A 23406-nucleotide genomic window follows, 5' to 3' on the forward strand; every position below is an offset into this window, starting at 1 on the left:
TCCTCTATGGAAACAGAAGACAACTTGTCCTGTTCCGAAGTACTTTAAGCATAAAGAAATAGAGATGAATGGGGAAGACGCACATCAAAGAGCAGCATCCTTTCCACAGACAGGTGGACACATTATAGCTCTTCCAAGTATGCAAGCAATGATGTGGATGCTCCAGTGTTCAGTCAGATCAGTAAAATTTCACATCTTCCAAACCAGCAATTATTATTGTAGATGTCTTGATCTTCCTCTGTCTAAAGGTCTGCTACCTCATACACATCGTTCCACATTCAACATTTGTCACAGCATTGTACCTTTTAAATGAGAGGTCTTCAGGGGAGAAAATTAAATATGCCTCAAATTCAGAGGAATTAATTAGTTTTCTGTCTACCCATGTCAAACCAGAACATCCGTTTAATGTCAAGGATCACTAGGGAATTAATCCAAGTTAAATTTAAGGCAATTTGCTAGTAGTTAAAAATTCAGGAAGCTTCAAAACTCTGTGCTCTTGTGTTCCAATTTTAAATGCTGTTTTGTGGCTTGTTGTTTGGGGCTTTTTTCCCTTTTCCTGCTAATTTATCTCCACTTAAAAGATGTTGTGGAGAGATTTCTTCAGAAAAGCAGTACCCTTCAAACTTCCAGTAGAAGTATGGTAAAGATGGAATAAACTGTAGAGATTCTTTTAGAAACAGACCTTGAAGATCAGTGATATATTTTCTGTTTTATCTCCGGTCTTTTTAGTACACTGAAGGATTTCAAAGTTGAGCACCTACTAAAATCCTTTAGGCCTGGGCCTGCAATGACAGCACATGGCCACAACACAGCTTTCCAAGAAGCCAAAGACCCATGAAAGCTCATCTGTAGATTTTCCACAAAATAAATTGCAGCAGGTCAGGCTTCCTTCCTAAGTCAATTCGCAGACAGTACAGTAATTCAAAAGTCTATTTCCAAAAATAACTAAAAAAAATTGTCACTAAACAAACAACACTTGCACTTTTTGTAACAGCAAAAAGAGCAAAAAAGAACAAAATATGAACAGATTTAATAATCACTTTCATGCAAACTTCTGTCATGATACAGGCCAGCTTTTTATTTTTCATCTTGTAAAAAACCTGGTCTTAAAAGTAAGCATTAATAATTTATATAATCTTTAACCCTAGCTAGACTGAACCTAGTTCTACAAATATAGCATCTATGAAAACTGTTTATTTTACATTCTCACTACAGTTATTTGAACATTAAAGCATCACCCAATGACATAATAAAGAGTCTAATTAAACACCATCCTCACCTAGTGTTGGAAAGGATTTAAAAGGAGTAACCAGTAATACTTCCAAAGCCAACCTCTCAGCAGACATACCCATAACAGGTCTCCTGACCAAAATCTTAACACCAGTAAAATTAAGGGGTACGAATTTGTTGCATCCAAAACTCAGGGCATTATTTGAATTTTGACAAAAAGCCACAGACAAGAAATGGGGTATACAGATGAAAGCCTCTACAGTACAGTCCCTTGGGGAATAGTGGGGACAAAAATAAACGCCCTTCACTCAGAAGGAAAATGGGGGGGGGGGCGGGGGGACAGACAACAAAAACAAAAAAACCCACCACAACACAGGACTACAGGGGCGTTTCAGGTTTTTGTTGTTAGTAGTGGTTTTTTGTTTGTTTGTTTACTTTTTGCTCTCTCAGAATGTAAGAGAACCAAAAATTTACACAACATTTAGTCTGTTATAATTTTCTAAACATGTTTCCACACTTAACACTCAGGACACAAGTTATGAGTACCAAAATAGGCACTAGTGCACTCCTTCACCAGTCACTCTACGCTCCCTAGAGAAAACAGGCCAACTGGAATTTAACCAAAAATGTGTTGTTTCCTCCCCCCTCTCCCTTCAGAGAAAAGTAAAAACAAATTAAGGAAGAACTCAAATTCACTCCAATGGTTTGTTATATAAAAACCCAACAAACACACCCCACTTCTCTGCTTCCCCTGTGTCCTCTCCATGTCTCCACTCCCAAGACATTCCAACATTTTTTAAATTCCTCTGCAAAGGAGCTCTGTAAGGTGAGATCGGGCTCGTAATGCCTCCTTGCACAACAAGACACAGTGTGTATACAAGTTTCACTTTTATCCAATTAAAGACAACAGAAATGCTTAGGATTCCTCTTACCCATGTGCCCTACACCAAAAAGAATGGAGAACAAAACACCCCAAGGTAACCTTAGCAACTGAAAAGGACAGTACCTGTACTTATTCTGCTTCCTTGCACATTCAGGAGAAGACTCGGAATATTAACTCCCTGCAAAGACACCGCTCACAAGCTTTACAAGTACATATCTCCAGAAGTGTGTTTGAAGAAGAGCACACAATTCCAGAAGTTTTAATTTCTTGATACTAGATACCCCCAAATTATATTTGTATGTTCAGCTTTGATCATAGTAGATGCAAGTAACAGCTTACAGAAATGAGCAGTTGCCAAAAGAGAAACTTCTGCCCTATTCCAATTCACAAAACTGATCAGTCATTAAGTTGGTCATTCCAACCACAACTCCAAATTCTAAGAGAAGCAGGTAGATGTTTGTAAACAGACCAAACCAGACCCTTGGGCCGAAGAGGTTACTCACAATTCACAGTTTCATGAAAACAGTGTACCACTTTTTCCTTACAAGTGGGGATGAAGATGTTTAATGACAGCTCAATAGTGCACGTTCATCCTTACAGGTTAGGAGTCACAGGAGGAAAATAGAAGTTTCATCATTCAGTTTGAGAAATACTACAGAATTACAGAAAAGGCAAGAATGTGGGAGGCAAATGATTTTCAGGGAACATAAAAAAACCCCAAACTAGTTATATTTTTATTATCAGATTTAAGAGGCCTACTCAGTTCTCAATGACTGTAGGGGTAAAAACCAAACCAAAACAAAAAACCACAAGCCCCTACCAGTATTTAATTAAAATCTGCCTGACGAGGATTCAATAAAAGTTCTCCAACGTCAAAGCCAATGCTACCCCATCAGCAGCAGCATTAAAAAAAAAAATCTCCATTTAGCATCTCTGTAGTAGCTACAATCCAGAAAGTAAAGTTCAAACAGTAAAGGGCAAGCATTACACCATCAGCAGCCGTAACACACCAGCAAAGAAATGGCTCGCTTGAACAGCTAGGTCTCAGGGCAGGCAAAGAGACTTCGACACCCCATCAGTCCAGGTTAGATTTAGTCAGGAAATACAACGCATTTAAAGACATCATCAGTTTAAAATTTCTTCTACCATGAAAATACATAGGTCTGAATGCAATTAGGAAGTAAAAGGCAGCGAATTTCAGCAGAAAGAATAAGGTGATGCAAAACACTACACGCTTCTAGTCATTCATATTATCAAAGCTTTGTTTCTGCAATCCAAACACGAACCACAAGCAAAATCTAACTCCAATTAGCAGAACATAAAATAACAGGGAGCCTTTATTAAACATTTCACTCTCTACTCCAGGACTTCAAACGAGAGACTTGGCTTTGACCTGTCAAACCATCTACCTGATATTACAGGGCCAGCTATAGCGTGTGGAAGCTGGACACTACAGAAGTGTAACCAAAAGACAGAATTTCTGAGAAATCTTAGAAAAATCCATTTATTAACCTTCATTAGCTCTGGCAATGCATGAAGAATTTCAAGAGAAAACCAGGTCTGAAAATGAAAGCTAAGGGAAAATGTTAGCCTCCACATTTTGGAAGGAGGGCAATTGTAAATTTCTAATTCTAATTTCTTAACTGTAAAGTTTAAGGGGGGAGGGGAGAGGAAAGACCAGAGATGCATGTTTTGCTACAGTGTTCTTAGACTAACAAGCAGTGAAAAGATTTTGTTAGAGAAAGCATGCAAACTTTAACGTTAAACAAAAAATAAAATCCAAGACAATCACTTCTTACCAGTAACAAACTGGGTTCCAGGTCTAGTGTTTCTCCTACAACAGCTGAGGACATCAACAGCCCTAGGGCAGCACAGGTAGTGCACTTTTCTGCAACCTTCCAGTAGCACTGGTATGAACTCTTATAGGAGAAAGACAGAACTACAATTTAAAAAAAAAAAACAAAACCAAAAAGTTATTAGCATTGAACTACAAGATTACTGGACAACAGTGATGCATTTTTAAGTGCTTTCCCTCCAAACTCAGTTATAACACCTCTTTTGAACCCCAAATGAACCCCACAAAACATTAACTCAGAGCGTATCAATACACTGCTGGTAATTAAATCCTGGTTACCTTTTTGCAATAATATAAGCCAGAGTTAGTTCTTAAAGTATGGGAAAAAAAAGTCTAATTTTAGATACTAAAACTTCAAACAGACCCTTGAAACAACAGTGTTTCCTGTTTGGTAGCTTTTCAAAACATTCTCACTTTAATGACTTTTTAAAGAGACATTTGTGGCCTGAAGGACACTAATTCACCTTATCTGACCTGTAAAACACTGAGGTTAAAAAGCTGCCGATACAACTCCTGGAAAAAAAAAAAAAAATCTAGTTTGCAATGGAATATTCATGAGCATTTCCTCTTGAAATGTTTAATGGCCAGTTCCTACTGCCTGACACCACTCTAGCTTAAGAGGCTAAACAATCCCAAGATCTTGAAAACTCTGTGTAAAAATAGAGATATTTGGGTACAGTAAGGCACCTTCACAGATAGACTTCTCAGATAAAATACTAACATTTATTATTACAAGGTATAAAGAATAGGAAGAATTCATCTAAACAAAGCTTTTTGTCTGTGAGTACGCATCCATTATAACTGTTGTCTTGTACACCTGCTTTTCTTACACAAAACAATCTTTATTTTCTTCAGAATAGCATATTCACTACACTTGCAACATTTAACTTTAACTAAAACTTCTGACGGCACTTTATGCAAAACTGTATACTGTTTATATACCGTTAATCATTACAGCAAAGTATTTGCCACATATTTCTGATCTCTATTTCAAACGTCTTCAATACACGGAATAGCTCTCAGTGAAAATAAGCTATACATCAATACTGTGGATTTCAAGACTGACCTTCTGTAGCAACAGATTGTGAAAGAAAACATCAGAAAATAAAAATTAAGAAAGCTTTCCCAATACAAACTGAAGTCATTATAAATGGTAAAATGGCATATCTAATAAACAAATGGAGAAATAAGGAAATCCAAGCATTCTTATGCCAACAAGCAGAACCGTGAAAATCTTGAAAACAAATATGACCCAACTGAAGCAAATACCATTGACTTTGTTCTCTATTTCTATTTCAAACTGCCAAGTCTTGCCTTTCTTTAATTCTGATGGCTTCTCCATAGCAATTGTTTTGGCTAGCTCTTTTTAGTCCGGTTATTAAGACAGTTAAAAAAGAACAAAGTGGGGGAGTGAGGGAGCCAGACCAACACAGACACTTGGGAAATGACTTTGCTAACAAAGTGTAAAAGTAATACGTATTCACACTTAGTCTTAGGACTGTTACTGTTAAGACTCTCATTTACACCTAGGCCCCAGAGTCACAAAATGAGCCAGAATAGTCTGTTAAGAATGGTAAAGCTGAGACCTATACTATTTTGCACTGCTCTGCATTTTTTTCTTCTTGTTTTGAGCTCTGCACCTGTTTTCCTCTTCTAATCGAACAGAAGAGAACCAAGTGACCATGATTAATGGTGGCCGCCCTACCACAAGATAGGAGCAGAATAGCCAGAGGTATTTCTTCAACTTTTGCAGTTGGGTAATATTTCTAAACAAGCCTTTGTTATCAATGGTAAGTCAAATTTCATGAAGAACTGTAAGTCCTCATGACAATGTTCTCTCCAGCTACTCCTTCTCCTTTCCTTACTACATTACAAAAACATCCTTAAATGCTGAGAACTTACCAATATTTTAATTTTTTTTCCGCTAACAAAAACAAACATCACAATGTTTCACTGCTGGATAGCACATCATTTAATGAATAGAGAAGAATGGTCTCTGGTAACAAGCTCCGAAAGGTTCATCAGATATCCTGTATAAAGAATAGGAGGCAAAAATTAAAATCTAAATTTTAACTTAATGCAAAAACCTTCAGTGTCACATAATTACAGGCAACACTTAAAATAACTGCACATTTACAACACTGATTGCCATTTTGAGCAAGAAATATTCTGATATATAGGAAATATATTCTGACATATAGGAAAAATTATTTAGCTCATGTTAAGTTCAACATACAAATTTTAAGACTATTAACAACTTCTGACTATGCTTCAGCAACAGTGCTTTGAAAAAGTCACTGTAAAAACCAGTACTTTATATGAGGATTTCAAACTAGTGTAACAATTGTTTCCTCCAGTTACTGTCATAAAGTTTCAGTTAATGTTCCTGTGACACCTGCCATCCACACACTTTAAATGGGGTTAGTATTAATCTAACGTCACAGTTACAGTGATTTCCCTCCAAACCAAAGTATTTGCCTAAGGCTACAGAAAAATTATGTGCCCACATTATAGAGAAGTCAGATATTTGAGTTCTATTCCCACCCAACTCAGCTGAATCAGCACCTTCAAAAGCCAGCGTCACCCTCAAGTTAAAGAATGGTGTGCTTGAAAGCGCTAAGTAGAGTGGTTTGTTCCTCTTACAAAATTTAAAAGTTTTGAGAAAAGAAACCCCACAAAGATACAGAAATCAATGCAAATACCTAACAGAAGGTAAAAGTTTTATTTTCCATGCCTGTAAAAGTTATGCAGCCCAAAACATGATATTCCAACAGGCAACAATTTGCTCATACAACAGGATGCACCTGTCTTTACAGGACACTAGGTGTTTGCTCTAGTTCAAAACGCTTACTTGCAGTAATATCTCTTTGTATTTCCTCTGCATTTCACTTACTCATTTCCCTATAACTTCCAACTCTGCCCATGTGCCTGTCTCTCCATCCTCTCTCTCCATCATCGAGAGCTCCATCATGGTACAGAAACAGTTGCTTGTATCATTCCCCTATTTTTGTTCTCTCTCTCATCTGGTGGCACCAAGAGAAGAACAGATCCAGCACTACCCACACCATGGCCTTGCACAACGCAGTAAGAACATGGAAGAGCTAGCCAGCACTTAAAAAGCAAGTATCTTACAGGGTACCAAGCTTGAGAAGTCTGGTGATCTCACAAAAAATATAAGAATTTGGCTACAGATATACCTGCTACTCCAGCAGTGAAGATTAAAAAACAACCTGAAAAAATCCAAATGGCTGTGGCTAGTATGACACTTACCTGTCCAAGTGCCCTTAACTCCTACAAGACCTTAATCTTCCACTTAAAAGAAAAAAAAGACACACAAAAGAAGCCTAAGCAAGAGACTTTGTCCTTTTGCATCTATTAGCCAAAAAAAAAACCATAAAGAGCATCTTAAAAAAAAAAAAAAGAGAGGATTAAAGAACTGCAAGCATCTCACACTGGGAATTGCCCTTGAAGAATAGTTCCCCCAAAACTTTCTCACTGGTTTTTGGCTTTTTAAACTAGGGATTCTTTGCTAAATTTCCCAAACTCAGTACTTAAAAAGGGAGGGAGCAAAGAAGGAGGAAGAATCATGAGGTAACTTTTAAAAAGAAGTATATCAGCAGGAAGAACCAAGGGAAAGAGCACCTAAGAGACATGTAAGGAGTCAAGAATAATCCAAGAGTAAAAAAGAAAAAAATCATCCAGTGCAAAACTAAAGATAACATATGAGGTGCTCTGTGAACAATTTAATTTTGTTTGTGTAATTCGCAGTACAAGCACTTAGTCCCTTCTTACTCATAGTCCAGATTTGATCAACTATTACCAAAAAAAAAAAAAAAAAAAAGGAAGTGGATTGAAGCCAAGGATACAGTGGTAACAAGAAGGAAGTCAATAAGATAGTTTTCTATTTAGCCACCACCTCATCCTCCAATACTATAGGGGCAGGACTTTTAGGAGTACTGCATCATAACTACTTTGCTTATCAGTACTTAAATTAGTTGGTGTCAGGTTTAGGTATCTGAAGCACCTAATGGCTGATACAGGCCATCGATTCTTCTCTTCCAGAGCACTAGTCAGAAAGGTATTTCCTCCAAATGGTGTATTCATGCAAAAGGTGCAAATTTTGTTTAAGCCTTTCCTCAAAGAGGGTGAACTAACTGCCTGAAATATCAACTCTTTCTGCAGAGTTCTTAATCACATGGTGAGAAATACCAGGAAGCAAACTCACTTGGATGGAATAAGCAGTTTGTTCAACACATGAGGAGGAAATAATTAGGAAAGATAACTAGGTATTTAAGTATATGCAGGTATAAATATATTCTTTAATACATGAAACCCTACTCAGTTTTCTAAGTAGGGTTCTTAAGCAGCTAAGTTCCTGGCACACACTCTGGCATTCTTGGTACTAAGTTTATTTTAATCCATACACAAGCTAGTAGCTGTGTTTGGAGAATATTTCTGTTGCCTCACTGCCTCCCTCCATTACAGGAGACCCCAACTCAGTTTTACTACAAAGCAAATGCTAGGCAACTGCCAACATCTGCAGATGTCATCTTCCCATGTACACAACCCAAGTGAATAACAGGACAGAAGGGATCCCCGCTGTATGGGCTGGAATAAAAGCAAGCCACATCCCCAAAAAACAAGGCAAAAGGTGAGCTTCAACTCTAACTTGGCATCTACCTGCTTCGTTTCACCAAAGCTGCTGCCCCTCTTGGCAGCCACATTGTTCCAATGCACACACGCAACAGAACACCGCAAAGTGGAACACATTTCCATCTAATTAGAATTACCGTCAAGGATCTCATCCTTCCTGTGAAGCACTCTGAAGCTATTAAAAACCAACACTTCACCAGCAGTTAAAACACAAACTGATGTTTCTTAAATATATGTGTACAAAAGAAAGCTAAAGCAGGTGTTAAGAAAATAACTGCACCACAGCTAACTTGGTAAGGGACAGAAAACCCCACCCACGAGCCTCTGAGCTCCACTGTACCTTGTAGGAAGTTCAGTGAGGACTTCACACTACTTGCATTTATGAAGAATAAGTGTTTTTAGTGCAACTATGGTTTTTCATCAGTACATTAGAAAATGTTTCGGAAGAGCTGAGTAAACCCCAGCACCCCTGTTTTACAAAACGGGAGACTGATAAAAAGCAGTTGTGGCACCAGCACATTCAACCAACATCTATGGGATGGGAACTGAATCCCAAGTAGCTATCCCTGCAAACTGGACATCCTTGCGCATCCAAATACACCAAGGCAGCATGAACCAGAAAGCTATTGAACTTTTAGGGACACTGAGATTCATTCCTCTCGCATCTCAAGTGAAAGAAATCCTGCAACAAGTGATACATGCTTTTATTTCTCATCCTGCCTAAAGGACTAAAGTTCTAGAGGAAATTGAGAAAACCAACTACTGAACGTTGTATTTAAGGGGGCTGTAACACAAACGTATCACCGAGCAAAACAGAAAGTCCCCAAGAGATTAACACCAAGTTTTGAAGCAACAAATTTTAACACTAGAGTCCCGACTGTAATTGTACTTGACCAAAATATCGTAAAAATGCTCAGGGAGATCCTTAGGCGAAGAGTAAAATCGCAGTACTTCATGCAGCCCAAATACCTCCCTCTATCTCACCGCCGTGGTAGGTCCTTGTACTCTCGCCTAACGTGACCCCTGCTATCTACAGACAACCCCGCGGCATGCTTGCTTTCACTATTAATACATTTTAAGTTTCAAATATCACACACGTAAAACACAGGTAAGCTATGCACTTAAAAAATATTCAAGCCAGCTGTAAGGCAGAAGCAAAATATAAACTCAGTATTAATCTTTTTGTGCAAAGTGTCAGAATTTTCTAGGGTAATGCTCGCAGCCAGGAATGGACGTGAACCGCTGGCTCCTGGGAATTATAACGGACATGTGGGATAACCGTTACAACTGCAGGTAGCTCTTCAAAGACTTAAACTAAGCTCCCTCTTTGCCCTTTTGTTTGCCCATTAAACTAAGCACACAGGAGCAAGGAACACCCATGTGAATGCTTTTTACCAATTTAGGGGGAGTCTAGAGAGCGTTACAGAGTGCTCTGGGGCAGCCAGCAAAACCAGCAAGAACATGAAGGGAAAAATGTCCTGGGAAAGGTTGAGCTGTTTATGAAATAATTCTGCTCTGAAAGCAAGCAACAGCAGTTTGGATTGGGTGTTAGCCTGCTGCTGCGCTGCTGGGAGGACAGGAAACTTTGCTTAGAAACTTCAAAAACACATATCTAAAAAAAAAATATCCACAGAAGTGGATAGCAAAGACTTCACAGCAATGCAACATGTTACAGGAGGAAAAGCAGACATATTAACAGCAAATAACAGATCTTTCTAATGTGAGGCATTTTCCCTTTTGACAGAGGACTGCTGGGGAGGTGGGGACTGCTAAACTGGTTTTCCTCTAAGCACTTCCAGTTATAAAAAAAAAAGAAAAAAAATCCTTTTGCGAAGAACATACCCACTGTTGTACAACTGTCCCAGAAAACAAAGACCACGGGGAGAAAGTGGCCCATTTTCTTTGGTCTCCAAGAACCCTGTGTACAGGTCATGTTTTCAAAGGCTCAATCCTACACACTCTAGAATGAAGCAGCATTTAAAGTATATGAATAAACATCTAATGTTAGAATTATTGGAATACCCCATTTTTGGGGACCATATAAAAATTGACTCAATTATACCAAAGCTAATGCAGATTCTATGAAAACAACTGCAAGAGAAGTTTAGCTGTGAGTGAGTTTCCCCCTCCTGGACAGGCTGCATCAAAAACAAAAACCTAGTTTTCTTTTTCACTTACAGTTATCCCACTAGCGTACCCAACCACGTACCTAAATCCCGTTTTGTAGCTCTCCCTCCAGCCCATGGGGCAGGCTCCTCTACCCACTTCGAGTCAGTTCCCAAAAAGCACCTTAAAGCGATAATTCCTCACCACATGTTGAAAATATTGTGACTAATAATACACTCCACCCTTTTTTTCCATCACTAAGATTTTCAAAATATAAAACTTGACAAACAGTGAGAGAAGCTAGAGGGAATTTAGAAGGGCAAAATCAAATTTTATTTCCCATTAAAAGATGCTATAAAAACATAAAATGTTCAAGGTGTTGATAATAGTGGAAGAGCTACCCAGACACAGCAAGCTTCTTCCTCAAAATTACGTTTTTCTCAACTCTTCTTGGAGCTTTTCCTTTTAATCCCCACAGAAAAACAAAAAGAAAAAAAATACTCCCTCTCCTTTTTGAGAAAATACATTTAATACCATTAGAAGCAGAGCTGCTCTATGTACACAGAGAACCCACACTTGTAATAAACACTCGATCGAGTTCAAGAACTGAGACCTAGATCTATACTACAGTAACTAAATGCTAAAAATTATACCAGTGATGCAATTAAAATGCATGCAAGAACTTTGGTACAGGTGTCTACAATACCACTGTTTGCAAAACACATCTCCTAATTAGCATGGCTTTAAACAATGCTGATAATAATCCGGTCCTGTAAAGCTTGCCAAATGAATCATTGAGATTGCAAAATAAAAAGCATGAGGAATTCATTAAAGAGCTGTTAAACTATCCTTTGTTTATCTTTCCCCTGTCAGGTGTAAAAATAAATAAATATTGGTTTATATCTCCGGATTTCATCCAAACGCTCAGCTTCACAATAACGTGCCGGTGAAGAACCTCCTCAGTAGGTACCAACATTTTTTTTTTTCCTCCTCTGTTTCAAAAGCTAAATCCTCCCACTATTACAGTCCTGAAAATCTGCTCCATTCTCTATTTGTCATCTGGGATTGAGTTATCAGACACTACTTGTATTACTTTGGGAACTGACATGTCTATTTACAGAGACACAAAGGCAATCCAGCAGCACAACCCCTTCTCTTACCAGCACCTTTCACAGCACCTCTCCTCCTCCCCTCGAGCAAATTTTACAAACACTTTCTTCTGGGGAGGGGGGAGGACACCTCACTAGTTTCCCAGCATGACAGTAAACATTTCCAGCCACTTTTGCACTTGTTACAGCCTTATGAAAAAATCACCTATATCCCCCCAAAAGGAACAGCATTATTTTTTCAAGGTTTTTTTTTTGTTTGTTGGTGGGTTTGTTTTCATTAAAAAAAAAATAAAAAGAGGGTCACTTCCCCCATTTCAGCCTGCAATTAAAATGGAGGCAAGGCCAGGCGATCTATGTCTGGCTTTAGGGGGAGACAATAACCCAAAACAGGCCTGGCTTTAAAAAAAAAAAAAAAAAAAAAAAAAGAGAGAGAGAGGAGAGGGAAAAAAGAGAGAGAGAGAGAGAGGCAGAAAGAGAGAAATACAACATGCTTCACCAGTATTATTACCTCATCCCTTTTTCCAAGCAGTTTTGAACCACACTCCTGACAAACTCTTGGTCCAACTTGCACGGATGCTGGTTTTTAGGGGGCGGAAAGGGTTTTAATGCTGGAGCCGGGATTGAGGCTGGCTATTCGCAAGTGGAGCTGCTGTTAAAATGCCCCCTTGTCTCTTCTCCTCTCCCTTGAGCTGGGTGTTGACGCAGCAGAAATTACCAGCTGGAAAATTCCCCTTTTGGAGGTTACGGGGAGGGGGGGGGGGCGGGCGGAGGAGCGAGGGGAGGGGAAGGCCGGGGGAGGGGGGTTAAACCCTGCCACTTACCAAGTTAAGCCATCCACCCACACCAAATAAGACATCGCGTCCCAAAGAAGAAGACACCGTGCCCCCCTCGGCGGGCAGGGAGCGATCGGCCCCCGCTCCCCCCGCGGCGGGCTCTGCCCGAGGGGGGCGGAGGGGTTCGGGGGGGAGTGAGAATAACGGTGATAATTAATGAGGGGGTGGGGGCTCCCCGCCGCCCCCGGGGCTGCTGCCCGCCTGGCCTCGCCTCAGGGCGGCCGCGGGGATGGGGGTGGCCCGCCGCTGCTGCCTGAGGGGGCGGGCGGCCATGACGACCCCCGGCTCGCCTCAGGAGGCGGAGGGGGGGGCGGGGGCGGCGCGCTTACCTGGGCCCCGTGGAGGAGAGCGGGGTCTCGGAGCGGCCGGAGCTCTGGCTCCGTCGGTCACTCCGTGCCTCTCCTCCCGGGTGGGGAGGGGAAGGGGAAGGGGGGGGGGGAGGGCGGAGGAGGGGGGGGGAGAAGCCGGCGGACGGGGGGGGAGGCGGGGGGGGGGACCCGGGCGCGCTCCCGCCGCTCCCTCGGGCGCGCGGGGCGCGAGCCCGCGGCGGGGCGGGGGGGCGGTGCCGCGCGGCGCGTGCTGGTGCTTTCCCCGCCCCCTCTCTCCCCCCTCCACCCACCGCCTGCCGATGATTGGACGGCGGCGGAGAAACGTGTCTCCGTAAGCACCGCCCCCAGCTCGGCCCCGCCCCCTTTACCCCCGTGCGGCGGGGGGCGCCGGCGGCGGCGGCTCTGCCACTGCCGGACACCGGAAGTAAGGGAGGGCGGGGGCGCGCGCCCGGGCTCGCCCGCGCGGGGCATGACGGGACGGCGCGGTGACAGGGCTGAGGCGGAGAGCGGGCGGGCGGGCAGCTCTTCTCCGCTCACCATCCCGCTCCCGGTCCCTCCGGGTCCCCTTGGCCGTCTCCTGCCGTGGCGGCAGGTGCGCCTGGCCCGAGGAGGGGGGCGCGGCGCGGTGCTGCTGGCCGGTTGTCATCCTCTCCCTTGGGGCGCGTCCCTTCAGGCCCACCGCGGCCTCCACCGGGAGCCACGCCCGGGTGAGGGCGAGGAGCAGCCGGGATAGGGGGCGGGGGGTTTGCTCATCACGGGAGCGGCGCTGGGCCGCTGCCCCAGCCGCGCTGCAGCCCCCTCGGCACCTTGCGGGGCGGGGGGGAATCATCACTTTCCCGCTCTCTTAAGAAATAAGCTATATTTCGCACAACCCCCTTGAAAAAAAAAAAAACAAAAAAAAAACAACAAAAAACGATGTGCAGCCATGCAGACTTCAGAGCCTCCCGGCTTCACCGGGCAGCAGGATGCTGGCCCCGCTTAATGGCCGGAGAGCGTGGCTGGAGAATGAGGTTGTGCCGCTGTGAAATGGAGATCATAGTTAGCTCGTCGGTGTAGGCTGCCGTCGGATCCGGGGATGAAAAACCTCTTATTGCAACAAAGGGCAGGATTTTGCCCTTTTGACAGTCACGCTGGAGGATCTGACAGAAACTGCCCTATATTTCAAAGGACAGAGCTTAACAGGACAGGATAGGTCTGGAGCGTGAAGGAAGTCAACGCCGATCATACGATAGCTGTGGCGAGCGAGGGAATCGTTCTTGAAATCTATGCGGTTGCGGGGTTGTGAAAGCAGGAGCTGGTCTAGCAGATAAAATGCTTGCAAACCGTTTATCAACATTTGCATACTGTGATTGTGCCCAAAATTGGGGATGTACGCATACAAGTAATTTGGGTTGGCCATTTGTCTGCAGAGTTAGCTAATTTAGGTGTGTAATCACAGTAATTGCCCGGATAATTGCGTGCCTAAGGTTTAAAAATTTCCTCCGTGGTTTCCTTTCCCTCATCCTATAGATTCTCTTCACCTCTGGCTTTCAAGTAGGCAGACCTGCTGTTGAAACCTCGGCAGTGACTTTTATGCCTGCTCTTTATTCAAATCCATTTCTACAAGGTGCTTTTTATCTCTAGGTCGTCCCCTCACAAAAAGTCTATTTTCCACTTTTTAATCTGTAATTTAAATAAACAGATGTTCCGTCATGTGTTTTCCTCCCCCCCATTTCCTCCTACCTACCCTAAATACCTTTAATTTTGAAAAGACTATGAATAAACCCGATTAATGAAAATGAAATGTCTTTTAACTCTAGCACGTTTTTAATTACCTCTTTGCTTTATATTGCGACAGAGTCCAAGCAGCACCTTCCTAGAAAGAGCTCCATTAAAATGCAAATGAAGACTTTGCAGAAGTTGTTAATGCAACGAAAGACACAATTTCTTACACTTAAGCAACACAAAATCGTCGCCAGGCAGGGTTTCCCGCTGCCACCTGCTCTTTCTGCATGCATGATCCCGTGTGTTCGCCTCGTCATACGCATGTTGTCCAGCCTCTGTCACCTGTGAGTGAAGAGCACCAGAACTAAACAGCCAAAATCTCTTTTTTGCCCTAAATGCTCAAGCTGGTTTTCATGTGAAGCTATCCCCCCTGTGCCTGCGGGTGTTAAATCCTTCTATGCTTTCAGTCTGTTTTTTCAGGCTCCACACTGAAATGTGAAGGTTAAAGGGGCTCATTGAAGGTTAGTGGGGTTGATGGAAAATTGAACTATGTCTTTATGCAAATATACCTATTTTGCATAAAATATATATTATACCTGGTTGCAGCTATAAGCTCTCCTGCCTTTCTTGCCTCCTCTATACTCAAGACCAAGCTCCCCCTGTTACCTCAGATCTCCTCAGGTTCAGCACATAGGTTCCGTTTCTCTCCTCCTACCCAGGTTTTCTTCCTCAGGTCTTTGTTGGCAGAAAGCGTTTATTTATGTAGTATTTATTTGTGTGTCAGGCTAGGCTGACTCCCCCAGAGCGGCAGCAGCTGCAGCCTGGGCACTGCCCTGGGGAACGCTCTCCAAGAGGGGGAGGGCGGCAGCAGGCCGAGTTTCCCAGAGCTGTTCTGCACAAAGGATTTCAGGAGACTTGAAAAGGTTTAATATTCTTTTGCGAATCACGCTCCCCTCCCTCCTTTAATTAGAAGTTTGTATTGTATATTAGGTAAATACTGCATTTACTCAGCCTGTCCTTAGAAGAGAGGTGGTTTCTCCTCACAAAGAAGGAAAGAATATGCATGCAGAAAAGAAGAGAATAGGAAAAAAGATGAGCTGGAGGTAAAATCAGAGTAGTTTGTGCAGTTTCTGACATGCAAAGCGCCATAAACAAGATGCGCAACAGAGAGGTTGAGCGTGTAGCGATGCGCCCCTTCAGAGGAACGTCAGGGATTGCAGACTGTGTGTTCCCAGCCCGAATCGACGCCCTTTGCACACCATCATATCACAGATTTCATCAAGGCAGAGACCGCTGGAGGTGAGGACTTTAATCACATCATTGATAGTTTTTAGCTGCCGGGGAAACAGATAAAAGTCGTATTCCTCTAGCACAAGAGAGTTTGGAATAGCCCCAACATGTTCTTTGCGAAGAGCATGCGAGCGCTCCGATGTGCCCCCAGCCACCGGCACAGCCAAGCTGTGTGGTCGAGAGGCTGATGGTCATTACTGGCCGTGCAGACGAAGCACTTGCAAGCATGCTGTTGAATTCTGCTGCCTGCTCTGCGTCCCTGCACCTCTGTGATTGCGCACTAGACAATCTCAAAGACCCTACCTGTGCTAATAAGCCAGCCCCCCGCTGTTCCCTGTGCCAGGGTGAGGCAGGACCAGACCGGGAAGCCGCGGTAGAGGAAAGCTGCCTGGGCTGCTATGTTCATACTGCGTCCTATTTGCAAAACCATCAGTAATGCTGAAGCATTCTCATTCCAGCTCCACTCTTCAGCTCTTCTCTACCTTATACTCGTGACAGTTGTAGGAGATCCTACATTTGATAAATTAAAATGTTTTCTTGTGTGTCCTTGTCATGTGGTCACTTTGGAAGCACGTTGAGAAAACCCAAGTGGCCTAATCACTCTGCTCTTTTCCTCTACACAAGTTTTGTGCTTTGAAATAGAGGTGCAAAAAAATCCTGAGTGATCTCTGACCTGTAAGCTCTGCTCTCAACAATCCCCCTTTTGCTTCCACGTTCTGCACCCGGTAGACATGAATCTCCATCACGAAAGCCTGGTCTTCCCTCACTACAGCAGGAAGAAAGCTGTTTTGCAGGGCTCTGCTCCTACCCGCCACGGCACCTCTGGATCCCTGAAAATCCTGGGACCGTCAACTTTTGTCAGCCATATTAGAGCAGCTCACTGATGTCGGTCAGAAAGGGTTAAAGGACCCACATTCCTATTCCTATTGCTCCGATCAAAGGTCAGGCCGTTCTTTAGGTGAAGGAAGGGAGGGAGGTGGTGTGCAGTCCTGACCAGGTCATTTGAGGAGTAAACCACATCTGAGGAGAGCTAATGAAGCAGTATTTGTCTCTCTCACAGGCACATACTCCCGGTCTGTGCCGGGCAAGTTAGAATTCCTTCTCTAGTGGGAGTGAAGATGTCGATTGTATTTTTTCCATTATGTGTATTGAGGCATTTGCTAGGTTGTGGGAGTAAACACTTGGGGGAATTCTCCATGAGCTAGCAAGGGCAAGTCAGAAGCCTACTAAATATGGTGAATGAAGATTACAAAAAAACCCTGGAGAATACGACTCCCTCTTTCCACCCCATCTCCCCACCACCACCACCCCCGCATTTTTTTTTCTCATTATCGTGTACTGCTGTTTCACTGCTTGCCGGGTAAATCCATGGCCGTTTGTGTGACTAAACACATTGCGCTGCTTTAGCTTTTATTTTCTGCACCGAAGGGCAGCACTGGGGTGGTCCTTCACGTCTTCACCACTAACCGAGATGCACTGCACCATCCTGCTAGAGAAAGCAGAGGCACCAAGTATTCAACGGGGGGGAACAGCAGGAAATGCTCTCAGGTCTGTAAATACTTGAGGGGGTGAGAGATGATGTTCATGTACAAAATATTTGACCAGCCGCATCCCACTGACCTCCTTTGGTGCTGCTCTTGAAAGGGATTGGCCGGAGTCAGAAACAGTTGATCTTTAATGCTCCAAAAATACATTCCCTTTCAAAGCCTCTCAAGTGGAGAGGCATCCAGGCTGCCAAATTCGGTCCTCACTCCCAGGTCCTCGTGGCCTGGCTGAGTTCAGCTCCGGGGTGTCTGTTTAGGTTCACCCAAGGCTGTAGATGATGAGGATGATGTGAGGATGATGAGGATGAAAGGTGCCGGGACCGTGGCACGGGAGGGTGCAGAAGAGCATGTAGTGGAGGACAGCAGCAAGTTCTCAGGGTTGTTTTCTGCTGTATTTTATTTCATAGTGCTCTGGCACTTCATCCCTCTAACAGGTTTCCTCCTTTCCCAGGTATGGATCTGGAGCAGCTCACTGCTCTCTGTTTCAGGTGACACTCTTTAGCCAGATCTTTTGCGGCTCTTCACTGACGTTCACCTCTCTATGGCTGGGAAGAACCGCTGCCTGGGATGTGTTTTCTCCTGAGACCAACATCACAACATTGGCACACTTAGAATAAGTTTTGGTCCTTCCTCCTCCAGTATCACTGTCCTTCACACCTGCAACCTTTCCCAGCCGTTACACAGGGGCTCACACCAGCCCCTTTAGAAACGGGCGAACCTATTTCTCTTTTCAATAGTTGCAAGACACAAATAGGTGCTTTCCCATAGTGCCGGCATCCTTCAAAGTCTGAGTTGGCTCTCAGTTAAGCTTGAGCCTTTTTGCTACAGCACCCCTAACTACTCAGCGTTTAAGAGAGATTTAGCTGAAATACATCCCTCTGTTTGCAACGATTTTGTTTTCTTCAGAACGCAAAGAAATTGCAGGGCTGCACGTGAGTCCTTTGTTTCATGCAGTCTGTATAAATAGTGCGTGTAATGGAGCTACGCTTGAAAAAGGCAGAAGGAACAGTTAAAATATATATAACTACTGAAGTCTGGGAAGTGTGGTTTGGGGTTTAGTCAGGCAATTGGTAGTTTGCCTAACGATGCAAGCCACATTTGAGGTTTAGCTAGGTTAAATACGGTAAGTCAAGTTTTGCTGCCGTTTATGTGGAGCTTGGGCTGACACTCAAGCCCTTTCTGGGTGAAGTAACCCCACCTCTGTTCCCCCCTTGGCTCAGGAGGGATGGAGAGCTCGCCTGCGTTTTGCTCCTGCTTTGATGCTTCCCTTTGGTTTTACCTCCAGTGTCCTGAATATGCTCAGAGATCCCAGATTTTGGGGTCCCATGCAGGGCAGTGCCTAGAGCTGAGCTGTGGTGGGGGTAGCAGTAGATCTCAAAGATTACTTCCCATTCTAAAATAATAACAAGAAAAATTAGGAGGACCCTGGCAAAACATTCACAAAATGCTCTTAAGTAAATCAGAAGCATTTTGCACGATATTTGAATTTATATTGAATTGCTTGTCATGAGGAGCGATGAGCCTGTCAATATATTAGTTTATATTAGAAGCTATTCAAAGGCAGTTAATAGTATTTAGCATCACCAAGCCATTCTGCAAGCAGCTGTGCTGACGACATCTGGTTCCTACAGGCCTGGGAGCTGTCAGGGTCATGCCGGTGGCCGTGCATTGTGGTGGGCAGCATCTTCCTACTGCGATGCCCACGCTGCCCTCCTCCCACCCTTTCCAATGGGAAGGTGGCTCATTTAAGCGCAAAACCCCTCTTGTTGGTGTAAATGGCATGCATGTAGGTGATGGGTGCCTACTGTAGGCACGTCACAGTGGTCTCCACGCCCTCCTCCAGAGTTTCTCCCTGTTCACCCCAGCTTTCTCCCTCTGCCTGGAGCAGCCTGGCTGGCTGATGTGACCCATAGCCAAAATCCCAGTGCTGCCCAGTGCTGGGGAGAGCTCGGCCGCTGTTCCCAGCCCTGAGCTCCTACAGGATTTCCTATCTGGGCAGAGCTGGGGTGGGCAGGGAGGGGTCCTGCTGGGCGCCCCGCAGCCCCCAGCCCTCGCCCTGCTGCAGGAAGCAGCGCCGGGTGCTTGGGGTGGGGTGGGGAAAGGAGGGGAGAGGAGGAAAATGGGGAGTCACGGGGGGGAGCCGCCAGATAAGGCTGGGCTGGAAGCGCTGGGCGGATGCAGCTCTGGGCCAGGGCTCGGACCTGTGCCCCGGTCACTTCCCTCGTGCCGCCCGGCCGGAGCCGTTATGGGAGTCCAGGGATGAAATTACAGCCAGGGAGATCCAGCACCTGAGCAGGGGCCGTGCTGGCTCCAGCAGCAGACAGCAAACAGGCAGCGGAAAATCCCTCCCCGAGCCGGCCGCCCTTGGGAAGATGTTTCCTCTTCTGGCTCTCTTGGATGGCCGGGCAGGCAGGACAGGGCTTGGGCAGAGCTCAGCATTGCCCTGGGTCATGGCCGGGGGGATGTTGGTCCAGAAGAGTGCAGGGGTCCAGGGGAGGCAGGGCTCCATGTCTCCCATGGCCTGGCTTTGTTACCAAGGCACCAGCAGTGATGAATTCAGCCTCCCCTCTGCTCGCCTTCATCCCTCAGTGTGCTCAGCCCCATGCAGGAGCCCTCTCACCCAGCCATCATGTCTGACCCGATTTCAGCCATCAGATGGGAAAATGGAAACTGTCTGGATGAGCCCTGAAGCCTGTCCCAGCCAGAGCTGTGCTGGTGGGGCTGGCACCTGCACCCAGGTTTGGGGATGCACTCAGGCAGAGGGAGAAATGCTGCTGCCCCTGAAGCCTGGGGGAGCCCCTGCTCTTGAGGGGTGGTGCAGGGATGCAGATGAAGAGGACAGATGTCTTCTTTATTTTCTTTCCCCTTGGATTTAGTAGTTCCAAACCCCTCCAAAAATTTCCCACTCTCTTCTCAGCTTTCCTAAACCCAACCCACTCTCTTTCATTGCTCCTCTGGGAGTTGCTCCCTGTAATGCATTATCTGCTCCCAGCATTGCTGCACCAACCCCGAGCTTCAATTCCTGCCCTCGACTGCTGGACCTAGCACCAGTTCAAGCAGCCCTGTAGCATCTCTCCTTTGCACACCTTGGTCAGATACTGCTCCGTCCTTGCTTTTCCCAGAGAAGGCAGTGCCGGAGCTGCCGAGCTGTGGTGTAACCTCCCCCAGCACCTGCAGCCATGCCGTGCTCCTTCATCTCTGGGTTTTTTGGGATGAGGGGAGCAGAGCTGCCCTGGCAGATGTGGGCTCCCAGTCCCTGCAGGGTCATGCAAAACCCCCAGGTAGGGTGGGGACACCCTGGCCACATCCCGTGGGCACAGGCAGGGCTGAGACCTGCGGGAAGCTGGGGAGGTCCTGCCACTGCTGGACCGGGACCCTCGGGGGTGCAAGGAAACCTCAAACCCACTCTGTTTTCTTGGCCCAGGCTTGGGTTAGCGAGCAGCAGACGCAGTGTCTTTTTGGTTTAATCTGCAGGGAAATCTTCACACCTTCCTTTGCTCTTTTCCTCGCCAGCCCCTCCATCTGCCAGCACGTCACCTTCGCGGGGGCAGCTGCCCATCTGGTGGCAGTTGCAGGTTTTTTAAAATGTTTTTGTACCTCCCTCTTCCTCCTTCACCCATGCAGCCCCCTGCTCCTCCTCTGCTCACCCTCGTGGGCACCTTTGCTTTCTCTGTGCATTTGTTGCTGATGCAGCATGGGTACAGGTCAGTGGCACAAGGGAGGATGGAGAGATGCTGTACCGGTGCCAGTGTCGATGCCAGCCGGGATTTGACTCTCCCAACCTTCAGCAAGGGCAGTTGCACCAGGAGAGCAGCTCCTAGCCTTGCACACATGCAAGCAAACCCCGCTTCTTCTCCCAGGGCTAGAGGTGTCTCTCCTAAGGACAGGATTAAGGCAGCAGACAATTTGCCTCTTCTTTCTGCGAGGGGTTAGAAGGGGTATAGCCTGCATCCGTGCAGATGTAAGCTTGTTTATTCTTACCAGATAGTTTGATGGCTTTATCTGATCACAGGTTTTCCTGAGGAAGGAAGGGTGAGTCTGAGTCACTTGAAAATGGGGGCCCTTCATCTCTGGGTATGACTTGTGGGGCCATGGATATTAGCAGAGCCCTGGGGTAAGATGCATTCTCTGCGCTGGCGGCTCTCCAGCTTTTGCTCCACCACTGCCGTGCAGGGTGGGCATTGGCACGGTTGTTAATAGATGCAAATCCAACGTGAGCACCAGTGGGAGGGTGGGATGCTGTGGTGTGGGTGTCAGAGGAAGAGCCCAGGACCTGATGCTACAGAGGAAAGAGTGAGATCATTTAGTGTGTCCATACTGTGCAAAGCGGGGAGCTGCTGACATCATGCCCCTGGTGCAGAAAACACCATCACAAGCAAATTGAAAGCAAGGGATAAAATCTAGTGGCAATTGATAAATTCAACAGAGAGACAGGTTCATGCCCTCCTAGAAGAAAACCCAGATAATTAAACTCCCTTCTTCTGCTAATGCCTTTGGTGAGGGGCTGGAGGAACCAGCCAATGTGAGCTCATCTGCTTCTGGAGCGCCGGGGCAGAGGGGTGCCGGCGGGGCACCAGCACCCGGCTCACTGGGACATGGGGGACGGGCGGTGGGTGTAAGCAGCTCCAGTTCCTTGAAACCAGGGAGCAGGGCTGGGGGCTGCAGTGAGCTGAGGCCACCCACCCGCACACCAGCATCCTTCCCAGCTGGCTCTGTGTCTCAGAAAGCAAATGAATTTTCCACAAAGTACCCTCAAAGCAGTCATACTCTGCATTTCGTGGAAACTGGGGGCTTTGGAACCTTTCTGAGCCCAGCCAGGCTCCAGAGAGGGGAGCAGAGCAGGCAATGCCGAGCTGCTGGATGCGCACAGAGCTGGGCCCCTGGGGTCCAGAATTAATAGGACAGAGCAGGGGCTGTTCCCTGCATGTTTTATTTATGGGAATCAGGCCAGTGAAGTTCCCTCAGCTCTCAGAAATAGTCACATCGCCTCTGCTTTGCGCTGCCCACAGCCGTGACCTTGATAAATGGGTCAGTGCCCAGCCCCCACCATGCACCCAGGAGGATGCTCACCCCACGGGAGCCGGCTAGGCTCCCTCCCCACCACCCCCAAAACTCAGCTTTGGCATGCCCAACCACCCCTCACGAGCACTGCCGCAGGCACCCTGCCTCCACTGCCTGCAGCTGCCAGCTCTGCCCACAGCAGGAGCGACCCGTGAGAAAGGACCCATGGGAACTCCACCGAAAATCCCCAAACACTGAGCAAGCACTGGGCACCCCCCATCTCCCCTTCCGAGAACAGGGCATGCCAGGAGCTGTCTCCCCAGCACCGAGGTGACATTTACCTCTCTCACCAAGCCGAACCCCTGGGGCACCGGCTGGTGTGAGGCTGGAGACCCTGAAACAGGAACCAAAAGTGGGGCTGTGCTTGGTTTCTTTTTTTTTTAACCTGCATTTTTTAGCCATTTCCTGATGCCAGATCACAGGCATGGCCTCGCCACGCTCACCACCGCGATGGCATCTCCGCCACTCCCACTTGGCAGCCCTGGGGCCACCCCCACAGCAGTACCCGGAAGGGAGGGATGCTGATCTGAGGGTCAAATCCTGCCGGGGCAAAGCTGAGTGTGCTCCCTTGATTTATCCAGAGGAATTGCAGGTTTGCTTCCCAGGAGCGGGGTGACAGGAGGGGTGCTTCACCAAGCAGCGCCTTTGGGTGCTTTTGGCACAAAGGCAGGCAGCGCTGGCGCGGCGCCGTAGGAACAGGCAGGGGTAACTGGAGAGGAAGCGGCAGCCAAGCGCACCCATCCCCTCTCAGCTCGCACCCCGACTCTGCACGGAGCCCTGCTGCAGGCACCTCAGTGCCCTGCTCGCGG

General features: G+C 46.1%; 1 protein-coding gene across 9 annotated transcripts in view; it reads right to left on the reverse strand.

Moving 5' to 3' along the window:
• The window catches only part of ZBTB46 (zinc finger and BTB domain containing 46), a 60732-nt gene extending 47629 nt beyond the window's left edge, over positions 1–13103 (reverse strand). Inside the window, exons 1-4 of one of the 9 annotated variants that reach the window (XM_075109258.1) lie at positions 12999–13103; positions 12345–12525; positions 5871–5998; positions 3913–4052 (exon numbers count right to left, since the gene is read on the reverse strand). In XM_075109258.1, the coding sequence (XP_074965359.1) occupies positions 3913–3966 (54 nt within the window). In that variant the 5' untranslated portion in view covers positions 3967–4052; positions 5871–5998; positions 12345–12525; positions 12999–13103. The other 8 variants (XM_075109256.1, XM_075109257.1, XM_075109260.1 and 5 more) reach the window with 8 other exon arrangements.
• Between the last annotated feature and the right edge of the window lie 10303 nt (positions 13104–23406).

Source organism: Phalacrocorax aristotelis, chromosome 13 (genome assembly GCF_949628215.1).
Source record: "Phalacrocorax aristotelis chromosome 13, bGulAri2.1, whole genome shotgun sequence".
Lineage (NCBI taxonomy): Eukaryota > Metazoa > Chordata > Aves > Suliformes > Phalacrocoracidae > Phalacrocorax > Phalacrocorax aristotelis.